Source organism: Argopecten irradians, chromosome 5, assembly GCF_041381155.1.
Source record: "Argopecten irradians isolate NY chromosome 5, Ai_NY, whole genome shotgun sequence".
NCBI classification, from domain to species: Eukaryota; Metazoa; Mollusca; class Bivalvia; order Pectinida; family Pectinidae; genus Argopecten; species Argopecten irradians.
The window spans coordinates 41,689,188-41,713,463 of NC_091138.1; the positions used below are offsets into that span (position 1 = coordinate 41,689,188).

At 35.8% G+C, this 24,276-nt stretch overlaps 2 protein-coding genes across 4 annotated transcripts in view; one reads left to right on the top strand and one right to left on the bottom strand.

Annotated features, from left to right (window-relative positions):
• The window catches only part of LOC138323890 (nuclear factor NF-kappa-B p105 subunit-like), a 19,130-nt gene extending 7,515 nt beyond the window's left edge, over positions 1-11,615 (bottom strand). For both annotated transcript variants that reach the window (XM_069268804.1, XM_069268803.1), the window contains exons 1-12: positions 11,464-11,615; positions 8,511-8,665; positions 7,895-8,028; positions 7,222-7,370; positions 6,382-6,515; positions 5,416-5,574; positions 4,773-4,877; positions 4,069-4,163; positions 3,426-3,564; positions 2,720-2,848; positions 1,124-1,174; positions 177-986 (exon numbers count right to left, since the gene is read on the bottom strand). In XM_069268804.1, the coding sequence (XP_069124905.1) occupies positions 177-986; positions 1,124-1,174; positions 2,720-2,848; positions 3,426-3,564; positions 4,069-4,163; positions 4,773-4,877; positions 5,416-5,574; positions 6,382-6,515; positions 7,222-7,370; positions 7,895-8,028; positions 8,511-8,646 (2,041 nt within the window). In that variant the 5' untranslated portion in view covers positions 8,647-8,665; positions 11,464-11,615. The remainder of the gene's footprint in view (positions 1-176; positions 987-1,123; positions 1,175-2,719; positions 2,849-3,425; positions 3,565-4,068; positions 4,164-4,772; positions 4,878-5,415; positions 5,575-6,381; positions 6,516-7,221; positions 7,371-7,894; positions 8,029-8,510; positions 8,666-11,463) is intronic.
• Positions 11,616-11,625: 10 nt separating this feature from the next.
• LOC138323891 (chondroitin sulfate N-acetylgalactosaminyltransferase 1-like) overlaps positions 11,626-24,276 on the top strand; it is a 57,009-nt gene continuing 44,358 nt past the window's right edge. For both annotated transcript variants that reach the window (XM_069268806.1, XM_069268808.1), the window contains exons 1-2: positions 11,626-11,709; positions 17,712-17,828. The gene's annotated coding sequence lies outside the window, so the exon portion shown is untranslated. The remainder of the gene's footprint in view (positions 11,710-17,711; positions 17,829-24,276) is intronic.

Sequence of the window (24,276 nt, forward strand, 5' to 3'; positions counted from 1 at the left end):
GAGATGATTTTATAATTCATTGAATTAAAACTACATCTACACAAAACCAACTCATTTATATGTGCGATTAAATTTCTTTTTTTTCCATGAAAATGTTGTTCGGCTTGAAAACATGTAAAATATTTTTGTTAAATATGTTGATTTACCACAACCAATTACACACAACACAAACTTACCATATACATCTGTAACTGCCCGAGAACCAGCTGGATCACTGATAGATTTTTGTACCCGTTGTTCCGGCGGAGGGGCAAGCTTAGGGGTATGCTTAGGGGCAGCCTTAGGAATATGTTTAGGTGCGACCCGAGGGGCCTCTGTTTTACGTTCTGTTATGACCATACCATCCACTACGTCGTCACCGCAGACGGTCAAAGGAATCTGAGGTGGACATGTACCAAAATCCCCACTCACAGTTGATGGAATCAAGTCAGAATATTTTCCTTCAATTTCATTGTCGTCATGAACGGTTAGTGGAATGCTTGTGATAGGAGAAGCGCCTCTCTCCGAGCCTCTAGTCAATAAGTTTTGGTTCATATAGTTGGCTGGCGCCATGAATACCTGCCCCTGATACTGGTTATATATTGTCGGAAACTGGTCAATCTGATGTGGGAGATGAGGTATCGGAATCTGGTGACTTTGGTTAGCATGGGAGGTAGCCATATACATACTTTGGGTCGACGTTAGCGGAACTGTTGTATCCAGAGTGTTGGGCATATATAGAGTTTGGGGTGGGGTTATGTTAGAGTTGGGGGGAGTAGCTATATAGGCTTTGGATTGTGGTATACCCATAGATATCCCTTGTGGTAAAGATGACTGAGGTGGCTGTATACTGTTATAGTAAGAAGTTGGAGCTTGTTTCGGAGGCTGGCAAGGCATTGTCACCGCTTGTGGTGCATCTGTTTCAAGGTCATCCAATGGAATGGTACGCTGTTTTGTAGTTCGCTTCGGCTGAATGATCTGCCTTCTGGATTGAGTAGGCGTATCTCCTAATTAAGGAAAAACATTAAACATTGGATTAAATTGTACATTCAGATATCTCCAAACAAAAAGTGCCAACTTATTTCATCTCCTTGTGTATCTTTAGGGAAAAAACTTTAAAATAAAATGTAGTATATGAACTTACCGTCGTCTTGGTTGACAGTTGTTGGCAAATTTCCTTGGCTATCAGATGCATCTACAACACACAATCAATCCCACTTAGGTAAGTCAATACACTTGGCGCCAAAATAATAACTGATCATGATGTAAACATGTAATTAATTAGAAATTTTGATGAATGCAACACTATCCTGCTAACAATGCAGACTTTACAGGTAAAATTCATTAGTAATTCCTGGGAATCTTATATCACTATCCTAATACATCTAATGTAATACAATTAGTATATGAGGGTATCTCTAGGACTGTTTCAAAGTTATCAGTGTCAAAAGAAATCTTTCAATCACCCCAACACTTTTCAAATTTTTGTACACTGGGAAATTGACATCAAGCACTTATCAAATTTGATAAAAGTGTTCAGCTCTATTTCACTCAGATTATTTGTCTTCCAATGTTCAAAATCTTCAAAACTCAACAAAGTATGGTTTAATTTGTTTAATATCCTATTGGCAGCCAAGGTCAAGGTCAGCTAATTAGTGCCAACTGACGGTCAGTGCACAGCTGCTGCCTCACTTTGGATATGACCTTTCAACCCACAGGTGAAACAACTGGAGGGCTAGTGACAAGAATCTTGACAATCTAATTAAACTAAGACTTGTAACTCCGTTCCACTACAATGCTTTACAACATGCTCCGATATTGTATCTAACAACTCTCCATTTCGAGTCACCTCAGCATGACCCTTATGGTTAGCCAATCAGTGTGTCACATAGGAAATCTCTGGTGTGCTTGATTCACTTAGAAGCATTAGCTGCTATTAGAACATTCTTAATTATTCCAATTCTAGGTCAGAGGTCATGCTGAGGTGACCGTGAACGGGTTGTTGTTAGATCTTGTATTGGAGGGTATTGTAGAGCATTGCTGTAAAGCAGAATTACAAAACAAATTTTGATCAGATTTGAATATCGGCACATTTTTACATATTATTTACTTAGCCATCCCAGTCCCTATTGTCTCATACAAAATATGAAACACAGAGCATGAGCAAATGTAGCTCTATCTGCAGAAAAAACAAATATTGGAAGCCAATATTTTCATAAATTAATTTCCAGGTTGATATCTTTGTCATCAAGAACAAACTTCAGTAGTACCACGAATAATTAGTTCCTATTTTGGTTTAAATCTGTCTATAAGCTATAAGAATTCCCTTACTTCCGTTGACTGAGCCAAAGAACCTATTTTAGTGTGAATCTGTCAATAAGCTATAAGAATTCCCTTACTTCCGTTGACTGAGCCAAAGAACCTATTTTTAGTGTGAATCTGTCAATAAGCTATAACAGTTCCCTTACTTCCGTTGACTGAGCCAAAGAACCTATTTTAGTGTGAATCTGTCAATAAGCTATAAGAATTCCCTTACTTCCGTTGACTGAGCCAAAGAACCTATTTTAGTGTGAATCTGTCTATAAGCTATAAGAATTCCCTTACTTCCGTTGACTGAGCCAAAGAACCTATTTTAGTGTGAATCTGTCAATAAGCTATAAGAATTCCCTTACTTCCGTTGACTGAGCCAAAGAACCTATTTTAGTGTGAATCTGTCAATAAGCTATAACAGTTCCCTTACTTCCGTTGACTGAGCCAAAGAAGCTTCCTCCTCCTCCTTGTTGCTTATCCCTGCCCCCAGCTCCAAAGTTACCACTCCCGGGATAAATGGGCAAGGCTTTCTTCCTCTTCTTACGGATGTCATCCATGTCTATGAAATCAAAAACAAAATTATTTCCAGACATAAATGCCATAGCATGTAATCAATAAATATCTGTTAAATGTAGGAGACAATTATTTCCCCTTATTATCTAAGTTTCTTAATGGTAACATGGTAATACTATTTTAAAGTTAACATTATAGTTTATTTAGACATCAATTTTGTAATGTAAACTGAAAGTTGGCCTAACCTCTTAACATTTGGATAGCAACCAAAATTCTGACTTGATCATTTTGTTCAATTATCACCAATGGAATTGGACATTAATGAGTTTTAAAAGATTCCTTCTGTTAATAAGATCAAACCTGTTGGTTTGCATGTAAAAATATTCTTTCAAAAAAATATCCCATTCATCCCTAAATTTTCATATTGGACTGGTCTGGTCTTTGATTTAGAAGAGTCTAAATGGGTCTTTGTGGGTGATTGAATTACTGAATCAGTGGTATTAGTGCAGGTATTGAAAGTCATTAATTAACTCATATGAAAGCATAAAGTATTGTTCTGATGACTTACCGATATTCTGGGTATAGTAGGTGAAAGATTTGGGGCCAATGTTCTGATGACTTACCGATATTCTGGGGATAGTAGGTGAATGACTTGGGGTCACTACTCTCAGAATCGGACTTGCGTTGTAACATTATAAGAACATTTACAGCTCTGTCTATAGTGGGATCCTTGTACGGCGGGGTTTTAAATACGATGGCATACTGTATGGAAGAATATCAGAACATAAATGTCTTTAGAACTTATAAATCATAGGGTTGTATATCACAGAAAAATTGATTGATCTTCCAATTAATCTCACATTTTAAACAAAACTACTTAAAACAATATGAATTTAAGTTCTTTGCATTGACACTGAAGTTAACTCGGTGCAGAAAAGACAATGAGAATTAATGTTCCTTCCTTAAATCATGATATGAAAGAATACAGTGGACTCTTGATAAACATGGCATTTGAATCCCAAGATAAAGCTGTCTAAATTGTGACGTCTCCAGACTGCCAGATTTCGTTATTAATTTAGTCCATAATGGAATCTGTTTCCTGAGATTTCCATCCAGGTATTGACATCTGGCCTATCAAGGAATCACCGTAGCACGGTTTTGGACATTTTTTAGTTCAAAGCTGAAATTTGTGGAAAAAAAATATATATTGCAACAAGATTGAAACTGACAGAATAACATGTATATGTATAACAATAGGTTTAGTACTTGTCTATGGACATCAAAAGGCCCAAATGTCCCGTATGCCTCCCAGGTCACCTGACCGTCTTCGTCTTGCTCCACAAATCTCACAGAGATGTCATCTGTTATTATAAAGAAATAATAATAGTTAAGATATAGTATCTTACAGTAATAAATGAAGTAATGGAATGTAGCGTTTCTCTCAATCACCACATACATTTCTCTTAGTCTCAAAATCACAGATGGTGGATGGAAATGAACAGTACAGAGTTGTTCTTTTTCATGTATTTTGGGGGCGATTACATTTCACGAGATATAAATCACTGTGAAAAAGGTTCAACTACAAGTACAGTTTACTGTAGAGCATTTTTACCTGTAAATCACGAAAAAAATTCACCATGAAAATAAGCTGATTTACAGTAATTATATATAAACAGATGATAAACAAGGTGAACCTATCATAATGACCAATACATCTAACTTTTTACTTTTATTATCACTAACATTAAATCATAAAATACACACATCTACCATATTTCAACATTTTTTCGTGACACATAGCTATAGGTCTTCAGCATCACTTCTATTTTTATTACATTTTACCTGGTCATGGTTGAAAGGACAGAAACCTGTTAACAAATGGTGACCTATTCACTATGTGTAGCCTTTTACTCCAGTAATGGCCTCCTTTTATCCCTTGTATCTCGGCCACCACAGATATATCTACTAACCTTTCTGTACTTTCTCACACAACAGAAACACTTCCTCATTCCCAGTACAACATCCACCGTATTTATCCATCCTGCAGATTTTTAGAGCATTGGCTCCGGGGGATTCTGTAAAACGAAACAGTAATGAATACACAACACAAGTAATATTATCAATATTCTGTTGTATGTTGACCATACGAAAACAGTAAAGGTATTACGCATCAGTAAACATCACATTTCACCATACAGTTGTTTTGCTTTTCTTGGATTTGTCACAGACAACATATTACCACAAGCCCTTCAGTACTGAATTACGAGCTTGAATCCTATGTAAATCAGTTGCCAGGTATTGACTGTAGGGCGGTGGTTTTACTTTGGGTACTCCATCATCTAAACTTGGCATATCCTTAAATGACACTGGCTATTAATAAACAATTAAACAAATGTTATGTTATGTTCATATTTATTATTATGAACATTTTGTTTAACTATGGAATGCAGATCCAGAACAACAAGACAATTCTGCATAATGAAAATGAAATCGGGACCTAACAATCATTCACTTTCTGCAAATTTAAACTGCATATGTGATAATTACCAGTATATAATAATCAATTATACTTAAATGAGATATGTTCAATGTGTGGAAGATGATGGCACTTACTGCTGTCGTATATAGGGTTAGAGAGAACCGAGGGCAGCAAACGACTAAACATTCCATTCTCATCTCGTAGATAGGCTTGGAAACACAGCTTCACAACATTCAACTGCATTTCTTTGGCAAGTTTCTCGGACTGTGTCTTAGCCTGTTTCACATCTTCCACTGGGATTTATAAAGATCGTCAATTAATTCACAGTACATGATGTAAATAACATCATATTATTTATAACAAAACTAATTTTGAATATGGAGATTTAAAGATGTTCCACCGCTGACAAATGACATTTTTTCACTATCAAAAACACAAGCAGACGATTTAGTATTTTTCTTCAGTTACAAAAGTTACTTACTTTACACCATTACCACCATTGAAAAGTTTGAGCTTCTAATTTCACTTCAAGTTAAAGTTACAAAAAATAATTAATTGCATCACGAAAAAATTCCGTGGCACTATATCCTATTTGGAATGAAGTACTGATTGTGCATGCACCAAAGGCAAAATAAATTATTTTATAATATTTTTGTGTTAATTAGACATATATATACACCATTAAACACCAATTATTGTCCTAGTGATTAATATAATTTATGCTCTGTCGGCAGTGGAGAATCTTTAATTACAACAGCAAATAAATTATATTTTAATTTACAACAGTTACTGTTAGCAAATGACATAAAATGTTCAATTCGAGGCGTGAGAGGTTGTATTTCCCTCATCTAGATGCAACTCTATACCAAGTAATGAAATCCAATCAACACAGAAAATTAGTAATGGAGAAAGAGCTCACAATTTTTTTTTTCCTTTTGAAATCATCAAAGGTCAAAATGTAGGTCACAGTGACATGGTTTTGTACAAATTACACAGTGCCACTTACACAGTTGGAAACTTTTATCAAGTACCCGCGGTATTGCATTTCAGTGTCTTATGATAAAGGAAATAGCATCCAAACAGGAGATCTTTAAGCTTACCTGTGAGTTCGGCCTGGGCGTTAAGATCTCCCAGTTTCACAAGTTTGTCGAGTTTAATGGATTCCAGGATTCTCGTCTCAATCACCTCGGAAGCTTTCCTTCTGGTCACATGCTGGACACACAGGTTAGGAAACCTGCATCACAAGGAGACATTGATCACTAAGTAAAAGCATGGACCAACATACATACAAGCAGGTATGTCAACCCACATTGGAATCCATCAAATATTCAATGGCTGGTATTTTAACAGTAATATGTATTAAAATATTTTACAGAAAAGGCTGAAAAATATACGTCAGTATTTTCAATGTACCAACGCTATATCTGACAATACTACTTATGGAGCCCCTAACAAGAATATTCAAAACAGGTGCAGTAAGATATGTTTATAACAAACACACTTAAAATGAATTCATATTATAATGTAGTACTTTTCATTCCCTATCAAAATTGTCATAATATGACTAATAGATGCATAACAAACTATATATGCTTATAATGAAGTCAAGTTATTTTTTTTTGTTCGCAGAGGTTCGTTATAACAGGGTTTCAGTGTAGGCCTTTTGTGGGATAGAACAAGTATACCTGTAGTTAGTTGACATTCTTATTATAATGATTTCAAACAATGTTTTCTGCATCTAAAGCAAATAGTTAAACGATTTCATAGCGAATTTCTTAAAATTGTCATCCCTACATGAGGTAAGACTAGAAGTACAACATAACCTCACAAACTCTAACCCTACAACTTACGTGAGATTATTTTGGCCACCTTTCAACTCTAACCCTACAAATTATGTATGATTGTTTTGGTCGTCTTTCAACTCTTACCCTTCAACTTACGTGAGATTGTTTTGGCCACCTTTCAATTCCACAATACATGTTCCTTCGTTGCAGTTGCGTCCCACCAGTTTATGAGCATGCGGACGGGGAATGACCTCATCCGTTACCAAGGTAACAACCACACGGGCTGGTCCATTGTAGTTTTTTATCTGTTATAAATATAACACATTGGCAGGTCATTTTCCAAAGAAATAAACAAAAAACTAGACACTATTGTTCATAATTGAAGTTGAGCATCCTGAGATAGGGTAATTTAGAATGACGTTCTGTGTATGCAGTGTGATGCACATGTGTGCGTTTTTCAAGAGACTGTAGTATGTTTCTGTTTGGACTCACCAGTCAATGTGTTGGATACTGTAAATTGAACTTTCTATCGCAGCTTTTTATTTTCGCGGTTGTGGATTTAAAAATTGAATGAGAATTCCTTTCATTTTATATTTGTGCAAGTGTAGTCTGTGTCACATAATGACAGAGGAGTAAGCGTGTAGGTTTTCTGCTTGATATGCTTGCTCCACTAAGAAATTTTATGACATATTGAGGTTTGTTATTCAATTTTAATTACAAATGAATTTAATTTCTTAATTTTACAAAGATTGTTTTCCAATCCAATAACATCTCCCATTCTCAATATTTTACTTCATCACCTATATATCATCCGTAGTATTATGCTTACTTTGATAGTAGGGTATGTCTTGCGGTACTTTTCACTTTTCTCTCCCTGCAGACCCCCATGAGAAGGACCCTCACATTCATAACGAAATCGGAATCCCCGGGGCTGAGGCTGCTCCACAATCTCAATGTGAGGTTCTGTAAAATAATAATCAAATACCGAATCAAAATAATTTACATTCGATGGACAACACCTTGATAATCTCTGAAAGTTTATTTTACCGTTCTAACCCAGATTGCACTGTCAAAATTAATGGTCATGGTTTTAAGTTTCTTCTAAATCAAACACTAGACTAGTCCATTATGAAATTTAGGGGATGAATGAGATATAGTCAAAGCAGGATTCCTTAGATCTATTAGGGGGATTACTTTTCCAAATAAATCTGTAACATCAATGTCTCTATTATGATATCACTATTGCATTAAAATGATTTGTTTCCCACACCATTCTCAAGATTTTTTCATCAGCAGCATTAAAAAGAAATTGTTTTTTTTATAGACTATAGAGGCATAAGAAAGAATCGGCCAATCAGAAAGTCAGATTTAGCATGAAGACAAAGAAAAATTATATTTTATCAGTTTGAGAAGACCACAAAACTGATACACAAGTTAATACTGACCATCATCTAGGACCATCTGCGTGATTTCACCGTTGGTGATTTTATTCTTTTTCACTTGAAATACAATGTTTGGGTCGCTTTCCATGGCAAATTCATACTCGACCGAGTCGGACGTGTCGCCATCTGGGTCACTCATTCTGGCCTCGCTTCATTCACTACAATATATAAATGATAAATTCTTGATCAGGACAACATATAGGTTTGTTTAAGGCTCAAGCTGCAGTTAATATATCATTATTTTGAACGAGTGAAATGAAGGGAAATAACTTTGGATCAATATTGAAAGAAAATTGAAGTAGAAGAGCTAACATGGACACACAGTAAATGAAGTGATAATAATGTTGTCGGTATATTTATTGAATTTCAAATTCTGAGTTTCCACTCCTGTCTGGCTGTGCATTTTTCTGGTCTTCAACACTTAACAATGTTTAATCAATTATAAGGAGAACCCATAAAACATTTACCACAGTCAGTACTGAAGTATAATCGCTAAATAGGAGATTTCAGAAAAGATGGCAATGACGTCACACAAAGGTACATCCAGGCGCTCAAAGGTACAACTCGGTATATCTGTACACAAACATGATGGGAACACAGCCGCTTGCGATGTTTGTTTACATTTTTTAGTAATAAATAGTACGGCAATCCGAGAACTTTTGCGTTATTTTAATTTCAAAAAGTGTAAATAAAATAACAATAATATATATATGTAAACATATGGTATTCATATATTTTACCCTGTTTATACTCCATTTTCGACCGCCACGAGAAACAACGGTCGCCATTACGTATAAACATTGACAGACATATTGCGAATATCAACTTGAAATTACAAATTAAATTCAAAGTTGTTCCTCAAAATATCATACTGACTTTTTAATAAGCGATAAGCGATTACCTTTTTCTTACTTTTACCTGGTAAAACATACGATGTGTGATTATGACCAAATTAAAATTTGCTTCGTAGATCACCCCAAGCGCATGGCAGCCATTACGTACATACCGAGATACTGAATTTCGTCCCTTTTCAGAGTCACAGAATTACGTATTCTGGATAACTTTTTCATCAGATATTTTGGAATTTAGTTAATGACATACAAATGAGTCAGTTTATAGTTACTTTTTATCATATTTTTAAACAAAACTTAGGATTCTTGAAGCCGCGCGCAATGTGTCCTGGTCGGCATTTACAGTACTACGATCTGTATTCACTATTCATAAATCTAGATGTAGCATAACATGTATTCAAATTATTTAAAAGTAACATCACTTAAATTTGAGACTTCACATAACAGTCCATGGAATAAAAGCGACCAAAAAAATAAACTATTCAGCATGAAAACTGAACGATTCCACCATTTTATTTTTCGAGATATTGGCAGCCATACGTGTACGTACACATTTACAGATGTAGACCTGCATGTACGTGTAATACAGTGGTTACAACATTCATTTAAAACAAGATATACACGGTAAAGAACGAAAAACATATATCCTTTACAAGTACTCGAGAGATGTGTTGGTAATATACGTATTACTATTATTACTTTCCCCAACTATGGGCTGTGGCCTGAGGTGATCTACTAGCGAAGCCATGCACGGGTGGCCGTAGTCTGACCAGGTGGTTCACATTTTGTTATATTAAATAGTGTTGTGAACAGCTTTTTCATCTATAACAGAAACATGACACATTAAAATCAATTATCTATTCATAACTTTTCACAACATGGATATCTATGTGTTAACAAAAAACGGGTACATGTGACGGCCCGGCACCGCTTTGCAAGCTGGCTTCATGATCAACACTATAAATCTACACAAATGTATTATATCAAGTTCAGCAATAAACAATTGTAAATATAAAAATATTAATGTCTATAACCTCCGAAACAATAAGAAACCATTTTAAAATCGGAATTTGCAAGTATGAATGTGTATACTTTTGTCAAAGTATCGTATCTGTTATTGTTTTTATTAGTCGTGTGTTTGTACCTTTGAGGACCCGGATGTAAACTTTCTGTGACATCACGCCATCTTTTCTGAAATCTCCTATAATCACTAAATTGTGAAGTTTATTAACTAGTATATATTTAGTGAAAGTTAACTTAAACCAATTATATCTGACTAATGCATCCGATTTATAATGATTTGATCTTGAACCTGGTATCGATGCATGTTTAACCTTGACCTGGTATGAAATACTATGGCTCTATATACCGAATGAGCCAAACAAAAATTGTTCTGTCGGCTTAGGCCATATTTTTGTAACACTCTGTAAAATTAAATCACAAAACATGCTCATTTTACAAATGTAACAGCTAGGCAAGAGAAGTAATAGTGTACCACGCCCCCCAGACTCAAATCCATGGCCCCAAACTTACTTGTCTGTCGCTTTAACGACTGAGTTGAAGGGAACTTAACCTTTGAGCAATAATTAAAAGCTAGAAGACGACATTTAAAATCTTATGACACCAGTCTTAAAGTTGGCCTTGTATATATCCTATGTGTCAGAAAATCTGACATATTTATAAGGTATACGTGTAACACACAACCATGATTATTTAAGTTTTTGGTCCGTCAGTAGAGTATCTAAGTACCAAAATATGACAAGCCTCATAGTCATGTTTTAATATTGGGGCACTTTTGTAAGGGGAAGGAACTTTTGTAATGCTCTTGTTGACATTTACGTATGGCAAGACTTCGAATTGTAAGTAACGAAAGAACAAGGTTTTTGAACTTTTTGCCAGTTTGATTTTGGTATAGTGTTTTTTGTGATTCTATATTCGTAAAATTTATTGCTTAAACCAGTTCTATCCAACTATATCATGACCAGGATCTATTTTTGGACACTATCGTCCATTTTAGATTTTATGGAAAATCCTGGCGATATTTCCTATGAAATGATAGGACATTATTATAGAACTTTTGATCTTCCCACATATTTCAATCATACCTGCTGACAGTATAGATGCTTCTACATTCCCGGAAATCAGTCCAAGAATCCAGAAAAACAAATAAACCAGTCAGAACCTTCAAACAGCCAGTCGTCAACAACCAAGATGGAAAATCCAACGTGGGGATTCCCCAGAACAAGTTTCATTGGTTAATCAAATCACGTGACAGTCGGTGCGAGATTTCCCACACACTTCACGATGTAGGTAAACGAATGAAAAGGCAACAACCAGTTAAACTGAGCCAGGTATTATTATTCATATGTGAATGCTTGATAAACATATTTAATACCATATAATACAAACCATATATCTGCGAAATGAAGTGGCCACTGACCACAACTCTGAGTTTTTTTAGTTACTCAAAGTTTTACAAGCTAAGGGGGATAACTCCAACAAAAGCTCTCATCTGTCACTTCTGGACTAAAAAGTTTTGACGGCACTTGTTTTAACTTTAAATCGAATGGGTCTAACGTCGGATAGGCCTGATGTTTGTCAAAAGACCCAGATATTTTAATAAAGGCATTTCTTCTAGGATTTCAGATTGATAAACTACCAAGTGTTATCGAACTTACAGTAATTATTTAAAGTCCAACTTTTACTGTACCAGAAATACTAAAAAAGTAATATTGGGATAAGTAACTAGTGCCATTCTCGCGACATCATGTAGGCCTATATTGTTATTGTAAACGGATGAACGCTTACCGTGAGACCAAGCCGTGCGGCTGCGCACTATAGCTGGAGATGAGTACGGCCTATTTGACTGACAAACCAATAAACATCGTAAAGTATCTCAAAGCTTTTCACTGTTGCATTAGAGACGCTCATCTCAAGCAATTATATAATATATATATATATTTCAGTGTTTTTTAAAGATGAAAAATTGTAAAATTAAAACCTATGTTATGCATTGAAAGTTCTGCAATGATCAAAATGTTGGTAAATTTTGGTGATGAATGACAATGTATTATATTAAAAGATCTTTGTAATTTGTGAGAATGAAAAATAAGACATATACATTTAATGAAATAAACCCTGGAAATTCAATTCAGCTATAGTAAAACGATTGCTCGGTAAAGTGGAATATTTATACATTTCAATTAAATTTTGACATTTATTTCAATATGGTTCTTAGATAATGCATTCTTAAAGCTGATTGGAAAAATAAAAATAAAAGCATCTATGTAGTTTACAAACTTACTGTTTAGCCTGCGAGACACAGACACAGGTAAATGGACCCCCGTTGCTCGACGGTACACCTGGTACACCTGATGACAGTAAGACACCTGTGATTATGGCAGTTGCAAATCGCTTCCCGTTAATTAGATATCAAATTGAGCTATCAATCACGGCTCAATCGAGAGAGTATCTCTTCATCGTGATATATTGGGAACCTTCAATAATTTGTGAACTCTTTTACTTTAGCAAATTAAGGACTAGATATGGTATTTATGGCTCTTTTGGCCCCTAAATCTAACAAATTTCAAATTAAGTACATTTGTATTTAGAAATTAAGTTTCTGCATTTGAAATATTGAATACGCCCCTGATAAAAACTTAATGATATTTTTGTTGACAGAAAGTATGTTTTTGCTTTATAACCATGGTAACTTTGCATAAATTATGTCAATTTTTGATGGTTTTTCTTTTAAAAGCAATAGAGCACAACCTAGAACAAAATTTATATTTTAAGGGAATTACCAGACACGAAGAATACAGCATTTTGAGAGTTTGAAAGTTTGTTTTATAATGCGCTCTATGTTAACTAGATGAAAAACTGCATAAAAAAGGCCAATTTTGATGAAATTTTCACATTTTGCATAATTTATGTATAATAAAAATGGTTGCCATGGCAACTAGAACTGCTTATTTACGTAATAGCACTATCAAATATGTCAGGTATGTAGTTAATATCTGAAATGCAAGATTATATCTAAAATAACAGACTTTGAAAAATAGCGGATTTGGGGGCCACAAAAGACCCTTACCATACCTATAGTCCTTTAAAAGGTTCAGTATGTACAAACTCAATCAATTTAAAATTTGATCATGCAAAATTTCCCAAGCAACATATATTTGAAAACTAAAAGGAAATCAGTCAATTATTGAAATCAGAGTACATAGGTTTAATTATGCTATCTTTTACGACCCTAATGGGAAAGTATGGTCACCATTATTTAGGGTAGCTTCGATGATTTGTGTACATTTTTACCACAGGAAATTCAAAAAGTTCAGTATGTACATACTCAATCAATTTAATATTTCCTCATGAAGAATTTACAAAGCAATAAATATTTGGTCAATTATTGAAATCAGAGGGTTTCTTTATGCTAATTTTTCACGGTCTGATCGGTTGTGCCGAATGAGGAACTAACCATGCGGGATGAGAAGATTCAGGGTTAACAATACCATTTATTTTGTTGAACACCTATACAATTATGAAAATGTGATGGAATATTCAAATAAATACTAGTTTCAATAAAGAGCAAACTTTCTTTTTATCACCTGCAATAAAGCCTAGATCGCTTCGTCGGACGAAGCTTAGTTTCAATATGGCGTCCGTTAGACGGTAATCGACTGTAATTAGACATGCAACGCACTCTGGGATAGCTTCCGCGTCAGCGTCGGTAAATAAGGCTATGAGGTACCTTCTTATCCGTACCATTTTACTCTCTGCCTTGAGTTAGTGATGTGGCATGTAAGCCTATAGCTTTAGTTGAAACATGAAGGTTAGCAATTTTATCAACAGCATGCTACCAACTATTACCATTTTTACACAGTAACAAATAAGTCCAATTACAGAAAAATAAAATTAATTTTAGCGATTGATTATGTGCATCTATTTAGATTAATATCAGTTAAAAAGAAATATCATCCTTGAGGTCTTGAAACAGAATAGATCTAATGCTTTTCTTTTTCTTTTTCTTTTTTTGTAAAGGAAATAGTTTAAGGAAAATCTCAAATCTTTCCTTGTGAACATGTAAAAGAGTGTCTAGAGTAGGTGTGGATCTTTGAGTTACTTCCCTTTATTCATTCCAGCTCTTTAAAAAAAAAAAACTAGCTTTGGCCTAGAGAGTCTTTTCTGGTCAAAGATTTTATTTTGCGTTTGTTTATTTACCTAACTAACAACAAAGTTAGTGCTGTTGTGTCTTGGCATGAGATTGAGAAGGAAAATGTCCAAAATAGACAAATTTTATTTCATATTCAAAGACATTCTTTATTGGAGACAACCAGACATAGTTAGGCCTAATAATCTCATTTTCCCTTCTCAAACATATAATGCTAAAAATAACCTGACATTAATTTATTTGTTATAATTTGGTCATCTGACGGTAACCTTAACTTGATAAGGATAGTTTACTTGCTGTATTAAAGGTGGCCCTAACAGTTACATGATGACCTATAGGCATTGACTGCTCACTGTCAGTAGATAAAAGAATGTGTTATGTCCCTTGTATAGGGGCCGCGGTGGCCGAGTGGTTAAGATGTCCCGACATATTACCACAATCACTTCACCTCTGGGTTGCAAGTTCGAATCCTATGTAGGGCAGTTGCCAGGTACTGACTGATGATAGTTGGTTTGTTTCCGGGTACTCCGGCTTTCCTCCACCAACAAACCTGGTGTGTCCTTACATGACCCTGGCTGTGAATACTCTATTGTTTTTCATATGGAATAAACTTGAATAATCAAAGTCTAGCTGTTATTTACTCTTTTTAGTTCCAGGCATCCTTGATATTCCTGGGGTTACTATTACTGTCATTATATGAAGTGGATATATAGATGAAAATGATATTATTTACTCCAGGAGTATTGAGAATGAGTTCCAGGTCATTGATGCCTAAATCCAGATCAAATCTTGATTATCTTTAGAATTTCTAGGTCATCTCCATTGATAAGATAAGAAGGGTTTATCTTGTAGTTATAACAAATGCAATGAAGTGATTTATTGATAATGGGACCAAAGTTGATATGACGTGCTATTATCATACAAAAACACAATAGATGTCTAGCTTACAGTTTAAAAAAAAAGCAAAATAAATGTCCACATTATAGATGGTTTGTAATGAAAATTGACACATTACATGTATCAGGTAGTCTGTCTAGTGTGACCTCCCTTGTAAGATTACAGGTAAGCGGAGATGATGATCTACTCAGGTGTAGCCTATCTCTATTGTGCATTGTTGACTTAAGAGTAAATGATAGTAACACCAACTTATCATTTTCTCTGATCTCCGATCCCTCCCCCTTAACCGACAGTCCTCTCGATGACCTCCGACCCCTTCCCTCCCTTTCTGACCTGCTGATCTATAGACAGCTATTGAGACAAGGATGAGGTGATATAGTTTAAAATATTCTTTCACAAGATCATATAATGGGGATTCATATCAACTCCTAGTTCAGGGTTAAGTCTGAAGGCCATCCTGAGGACATGGGGACACATTGCAGTTGGTAGTTCAGAATCGGAAGTCGGTAGTTGTTGTCGCGTACACTGTTATTTGACCATCAGGGTAGCTCTTTATTGGTTCATGTACTCGAGTAAACTATTATTTGACCAAATAACAACGAAGTTGTCATACAATACCTATTCATTCAAGTATTTTTTTCTTGATTTAATTATGTAGATAAGTCTCACAATTTTTCTTCTGGATAGGCCCCCAGGTCATGTTTAGTTTATTTAGGGAAAACACGTTTTCAAATATTATTTGTTATAGGGAAGGAGTAAAACTTGGTTTTGAATTTTTTAGCATTAAATGGCAGTAGTTATGATCAACTTAATAACCCTTGCTGACCTTAAGAGGTCTGAGAGCAGGACTAAATTTGCTAAAATTCAAAAGTTCTTTTTTAATGAACAGATAGCGTAACATTTGATTACATCAGAATTTTTTTTTTTCTAAAACATTATCTATTGAATTGTAATATTGAACTAGTTCTAAGAAATATCCATACTTCCTTAGACACAATTATATAGTAACCCAATTATGTGATATTTTGCGATCTACAGTTCTTGCAGCAAAAGCTGTATTGAAACTGCTCAATGCAGTGGATTTTTTTGCAGTGATTATTTTTCCCGAGATTTGTTTTGTTCACAAAGTACTCAGAATTTAATCACACGTTTTAGATTTCACACTAAAATAAGTTAGTTTGCAGTTTTTCTTGAATTTTCTCATATCATCATCATCAGCAGCAGTACCACCACCACCACCACCACCACCACCACCATCATCATCATATCATCATCATCATCATCATCATCACCAGCACGGTCACCACAATCATTAAGATCATCATCGTCATTATCATCAACATAATCATCATCATATCACAATGATTATTATTATATCATCATCTTTATTTTCATTCATTTACAAGTCACGTTCTCTTCAAAATTCCATTACCGTTGGAGCATTCACTCATACACATAACACACCTGCACACACCTACACATACAACAGCCCACCCATACACATAACATACCTGCACACACACCTAAACTTACAAATACATCTACTCATACACATAAAACACCTGCACACACCTACACATACAACAGCCCACCCATACACATAACACACCTGCACACACACCTACACATACAACAGCCCACCACTCAAACACCCTATCACACAACCTTATGAGAACTTCATTCCCATCCAAACTTGTGTCTGCACTTTCACTTTACATCTGAGCACGATATATATATGACCATCAACATCAAATGAATGTTGTTTTGACAGGAGACAAAACATAAATATACAAACATTTCAACTGACAGTAACTAGATGCATTAAAACAGCTGTTTTTCATGAGATTTCCAGAATTTAGGTTTATGGTGGCAAGTTGAACGGAGTAAACTTGGTCTTACAAATCACTGAAAGTTGGTCTAGAAGACATAAGTTTTGTTTATCACTTTCTTCGAGAGTGTTACAGATGTACTGTTTATTTATAATAGTTAAATTTATGATTTGTGCATACATAACTTTGTCAAAAATACTAGGATTGGCGACTTGAAGAAAACTTCTCTCTTGCCATAACATTGTTATTGATGTGATTAGGGCCCTTGAACTTCCTATCCGTTTTAGCAAGTGAAACAAGATTTATTTTAGCTTTAACCAAAACATCATGCGCTCTTTTATGTTTTGAACTAAATGCCATGCCATGAAAATAATTATATGTTTGTAGTTCATATTTGATAATTTTGTCAAATGGAAATAATGACTTATTCTCTTTTTGTATCTCTATACCATTGCAGATGGATGGGATATTACAGATTGGTCTTGAAGGGTTAAGGAGGTATCCTTTCACAAAGGGAGACAACCTCATACTTCTCAAGATGTTACAGACCTTGGATAGGATAAACCAGGTTCAGGTAATTGCTCATTATAATATGACTTTATCCAAATCAAATTTTGTCACTATGTAATTATCAAAATACGTTTTTTTTTTTTTTTTTTTTAATTTCTTTATAACATAACAAGAAAACAAAAAAAAGTTAAGATATCAATCAATTCCATTAAGGCATTAAATTTAAAAAAAATAGAAAAAATAGTGTCACTATTAGACACTGGTATTTACATGTATATACATATGTAACAGGTGAGAAGAAAATGTAGTGGCCAGACCAGAATTTTAACCCGGGACCTCCAAACACTAGCCGTATGCTCTACTGACCTGGTCACCGAGTATCACCCCAGTCCAATCCTACTATACACTTTCACACACACATATATGTATTTGTGTATTCTAGTAAGAACCGATCCTTATTTTTTTAAAAGGAATGTAATTGATTGCTATCTACTTGTCTTTGTTTCCTTGTTATGTAATAGGGATTATTAGTGTCAGCCTGTAGTTATCGCATACAAAATCTACATGGGTGTTACCAAGATACCCAACAAAGCAACTAAAGTGCATTACCTGGTAGACACTAAAAGCCACAGGCGATAGGTACAAAGAAAACCATGAGCTGATTTAAAAACAAAACACAAAATCGTACGACTGACTGTCGGACCATTTGATACAGCTGTCACCTGTGTGGGGCCATACCAATCGTACTATTGAATCGGCAAATCAGAATGAATATCAAAAGTTGAATAATGGGGACTGTTGCTGCTCCCTAGCTCTCCTCCTACATGTACATATCGGATATAATAAGGGAGTGTTGTAACTTAAAGTGTCAGGCCCTCTTTTGTAGCCCCACCCCGACCCCAGCTATACCCACAGGTACACCCACACCCACCAATGATTAAAATCAACTACTGTTCACAATTAAAGTCGGAAAAAGAATTTTGATCTTTAGAACTATCAGATTTTAAAGTTAGGATAATGTTACAACAGGAAAATAGATTCTATGTACATGTGTTGTCACTCTTGATATTGAGAGAATACAACACAAAAACATTAATTTATTTATTACTTAAGCAAGCAATTATTCAGACTGACAATTACATGCGAAATGAAAGCCCTGATAAAGTATTTAAATCCTTTATGCATGCAAATGAGATACAGAAACATCTGATTATTTTTTCAATAAAATTATGATTTTTAGCCCACCATCATCAGATGGTGGGCTATTCAAATCGCTTTTTGTCCGTGGTCCGTCCGTCCTTCCGTCCGTCCTTCCGTCCGTCCGTCCGTTAACAATTCTTGTTATCGCTATTTCTCAGAAAGCACTGAAGGGATCTTTCTCAAATTTCATATGTAGGTTCCCCTAGGGCCCTAGTTGTGCATATTGCATTTTGGGACCAATCGGTTAACAAGATGGCCGCCAGGCAGCCATCTTGGATTTTGATACTTAAAGTTTGTTATCGCTATTTCTCAGAAAGTACTGAAGAGATCTTTCTCAAATTTCATATGTAGGTTCCCCTAGGGCCCTAGTTGTGCATATTGCATTTTGGGACCAATCGGTTAACAAGATGGCCGCCAGGCAGCCATCTTGGATTTTGATACTTAAAGTTTGTTATCGCTATTTCTCAGAAAGTACTGAAGGGATCTTTCTCAAATTTCATATGTAGGTTCCCCTAGGGCCCCTAGTTGTGCATATTGCATTTTGGGACCAATCGGTTAACAAGATGGCCGCCAGGCAGCCATCTTGGATTTTAATACTTAAAGTTTGTTATCGCTATTTCTCAGAAAGTACTAAAGGGATCTTTCTCAAATTTCATATGTAGGTTCCCCTAGGGCCCTAGTTGTGCATATTGCATTTTGGGACCAATCGGTTAACAAGATGGCCGCCAGGCAGCCATCTTGGATTTTGATACTTAAAGTTTGTTATCGCTATTTCTTAGAAAGTACTGAAGGGATCTTTCTCAAATTTCATATGTAGGTTCCCCTAGGGCCCTAGTTGTGCATAATGCGTTTTTGGATCGATCGGTCAACAAAATGGCCGCCAGGCAGCCATCTTGGATTTTGATAGTTAAAGATTGTTATCGCTATTTCTCACAAAGTACTGAAGGGATCTTTCTCATATTTCATATGTAGGTTCCCCTAGGGCTCTTGTTGTGCATAATGCGTTTTTGGATCGATCGGTCAACAAAATGGCCGCCAGGCTGCCATCTTGGAATTTGATAGTTAAAGTTTGTTATCGCTATTTCTCACAAAGTACTGAAGGGATCTTTCTCATATTTCATATGTAGGTTTCCCTAGGGCTCTTGTTGTGCATAATGCGTTTTTGGATCGATCGGTCAACAAAATGGCCGCCAGGCTGCCATCTTGGAATTTGATAGTTAAAGTTTGTTATCACTATTTCTCAGAAAGTATTGAATGAATCTGTCTCAAATTTCATATATAGGTTCCTCTATGGCCCTAGTTGTGCATATTTCGATTTGGGACCGATCGATTTACAAGATGGCCGCCAAGGAGCCATCTTGGATTTTGATAGTTGAAGTTTGTTACTGCTATTTCTCAGAAAGTACTGAAGCGATCTGTCTCAAATTTTATATGTAGTATGTTTGCAAAAGTTTGAAAAGCAGAGAAAAGATCCCTCTTTCCATTGTCAGACATAGATCATTCTTTGGTGGGCGCCAAGATCCCTCTGGGATCTCTTGTTTGATAACTAGTACATATACACGCGATATGTACATGTATATGTATAGGGCACATCCAGAATTTTTCAGAAGTTTAAGAAGTTTGTGTGATAAGTAAGTGAGGCTTTAGGTAAAGATTTGATGTTAAAAGTATGTTGTAATTTATTTCATTTGATTGACATTAGACCCCCTGTCACCTGACCATACACCTGTAACGAGATTTAGACAGGTAAATGCACCATTAAAGCTGCAGTTCTGTATCATTAATTCCGTATGAAGACAATGTATGTATACAGACATACATTCCAAGCTGCATTCAAACAAAACAAAAAATCTTACGGTGCACCTAAATTACTATGGCTCCTATTTCAGTAGTCACAATAAATGTCCATATGTTTTGGAATTGTTTGGCTGTGTTAGGGTCAGTATGGGGGTGGTTTGAAGCTAGCTTGATTACATCAAGTACAATCGCTTAGTTTGTACCAATTCATTACATTCTTCACATATCGTAAGATTCATTACGCTCTTCTCATATTGTAAGATTCTCTCGAGAGATAAACCTTAATTTTTTCCTGATTATAACGACAAAATACTTATTTATTGCACAGGGAAATATGTTTAAAGTGGTAATTATCATAAAAAATACTTCTAGCACCAAATTTTTGACAGGCCAAGTTATTTAAAAAAATATTTAGCATAAATTGGTAATTTTCAACCAAAGAAAAGAAAGTGTCACAATTCATTTCAATAAAATTGTCAAATTCTTTGAAGCAAACTTTTTAAGTATACCCAGTATTGTATTAGGAGAGAGTATTGTCAAGTAAGACTGAAATTTGATCTTTCTTCAGTACGGTAAATAATAATCACAATGATTTAAATCATCCTTTTCTGACAAAAGTGGCCAATGTTACATATTACTTGTGACAATCAATGTGTTATGTCTAGGGAGATAAATTTCACTAAAATAAAAAATTCCAAAACAACTATTATTTGAAACTCCCCCTGCTCAATTTCTCATTTTTTCTTCATCTTGCTAAGAAATCTGAAAAATAAATCAAAGAAAACAAATTATGACTATACTGTTATCAGGTAAACTTTTGTGAACAGTTACATATAAAACTTTATAAATAAAAACAATTTATACGAGAAATCATTTTTAGCTCACCTGGCCCAAAGGGCCGGTGAGCTTATGTCATGGCGCGCGTTCGTCCGTCCGTCCGTCCGTCCGTCCGTCCGTCAACATTTCCTTTCAATCACTTCTAGTCATAGAGTTCTGCATGGATTGTAATCAAATTTGGCCAAATATATAAATTTTGGCTCTGACCCCCCTGGGGCAGGAGAGGCGGGGCCCAATAGGGGAAATAGAGGTAAATTCTTTAAATCGCTACTTGTCCTAGAGTTCTGCATGGATTGTAACCAAAATTAGCCACAAACATCCTTGGGGGAAGGGGAACAGATCTAGAACTTGTATAAATTTTGGCTCTGATCCCCCAGGGGCAGGAGGGGCGGGGCCCAATAGGGGAAATAGAGGTAAATCCTTTAAATCGCTTCTAGTCATAGAGTTCTGCATGGATTGTAACCAAATTTGGCCACAAACATCCTTGGGGGAAGGGGAACAGAACTTGTATAAATTTTGGCTCTGATCCCCCCGGGGGCAGGAGGGGCGGGGCCCAATAGGGGAAATAGAGGTAAATCCTATAAATCGCTACTTGTCCTAGAGTTCTGCATGGATTGTAACCAAATTTGGCCACAAACATCCTTGGGGGAAGGGGAACAGAACTTGTATAAATTTGGCTCTGGCCCCCTGGGGGCTGGAGGGGCGGGGCCCAATAGGGGAAATAGAGGTAAATCCTTCAAATCAGAACTAGTCATAGAGTTCTGCATGGAATGTAACCAAATTTGGCCAGAAATATCCTTGGGAGAATAAGAACTGAGTTTCTATAAATTTTGGCACTGGTCCCGGGGGCAGGAGGGGCGGGGTTCAATAGCGTATATTTTCGAGGGTGCATAGGAGGCTGGGAATGGCCCTAAAAAGGGCCGTTTTAATAGCGTATATTTTCGAGGGTGCATAGGAGGCTGGGAATGGCCCTAAAAAGGGCCGTTTAAAAAGGGGGAGGGATGCGTATTTTCGAGAGTATATAAGATACTTTTTGTGAAAATTGGGTGGCCCTAAAAAGGGCTGTTTGTTTGGTCTGTTTCACAGTTTGTATAACCACATTCCTTCTCGTCATCCACCTGTCAATAGTGTGTGCAAATTTCCATAATCAAAGTATACCGCTAGCATACCACACTGGAACATCTGGCATTGTTTTGAGAACAATAATAGCTATGAAAATAATGTCATGGCCTAGGTAGAGATACTGGCGCTACCAGTAAACAACTACCCATGTACAACTTTTACCTGTTATGTATATGAATGTATTTATGTGTTGTATTCTTATAAACCAATAAAAAACGTGACCATGTACTGTAAAACTCAATGTACAAAAATGTACTAAAATAAATAAATAAATATGTGGGTGTGTATATATTTCCTTGTGAGTGTTATTTTTATAAACCAATAATATATTTATATGCGACTTGAAATTATAATACAAATAGCCAATTGATCGATAAAATATACAATATTACACATGTCCATCTATATCCATCCAAACAATACCCCGTTCGGAGCCCCATGTAACACTCTAAACAAAGTCAATTTCAGGTCACGATGCGAGGCATGATAATATAGTAACCCTTTACACAATTACATATTTAATATACAATTAATATCGAAATGTGATTATAAAACACTCCTATGTATAGTGAAGAAAGTAAGTTAATCGACGTACTGAAATATGAGCGAGAGTTAGCGTGGGTTCAAATGGCCGCCATGTTTATTTACAAAGTAGACACGCGTTTCTGTCACGATGCGAGGCATGATAATATAGTAACCCTGTACATAATGACATATTTAATATACAATTAATATCGAAATGTGATTATAAAACACTCCTATGTATAGTGAAGAAAGTAAGTTAATCGACGTACTGAAATATGAGAGAGAGTTAGCGTGGGTTCAAATGGCCGCCATGTTTGTTTACGAAGTAGGCCTACCGTGGATGGCGAGTAACAACAACAAAATCTTTTATTATCAAGGTATTTATTTTTCTACATCATTAATTCACAACAGAATATATTATATACTTTTAGTGGTTTTGCAGACATTTTTAATTCTTAGTATTGCAATAAATCGGTATCACTACCATACTTCAGTAGAGATCAATACATCGATACGTAGTCGATCATATATACGTAAGATCATTGTTGATGATTTTCATGTACGGTAGCTTTTGGGTGCGGCTTATATAACATTGCGGCTTATACGTGTACAAAACCTGAAAAAAACGTAAAAAAGGCCTATGCGGCTAATACACAGGTGCGGTTTATTGTCCGGAAAATACGGTAGGTAAATCCTATAAATCGGTACTTGTCCTAGAGTTCTGCATGGATTGTAACCAAATTTCGCCATAAACATCCTTGGGGGTAGGAGAACAGAACTTGTATAAATTTTGGCTCTGACCCTCCGGGGGCAGGAGGGGGGGCCCCAATAGGGGAAATAGAGGTAAATTCTATTAATCGCTACTTGTCCTAGAGTTCTGCATGGATTGTAACCAAATTTGGCCACCATCATCCTTGGGGGAAGAGGAACAGAACTTGTATAAATTTTGGCTCTGATCCCCCGGGGGCAGGAGTGGCGGGGCCCAATAGGGGAAATAGAGGTAAATCCTTTAAATCGCTTCTAGTCATAGA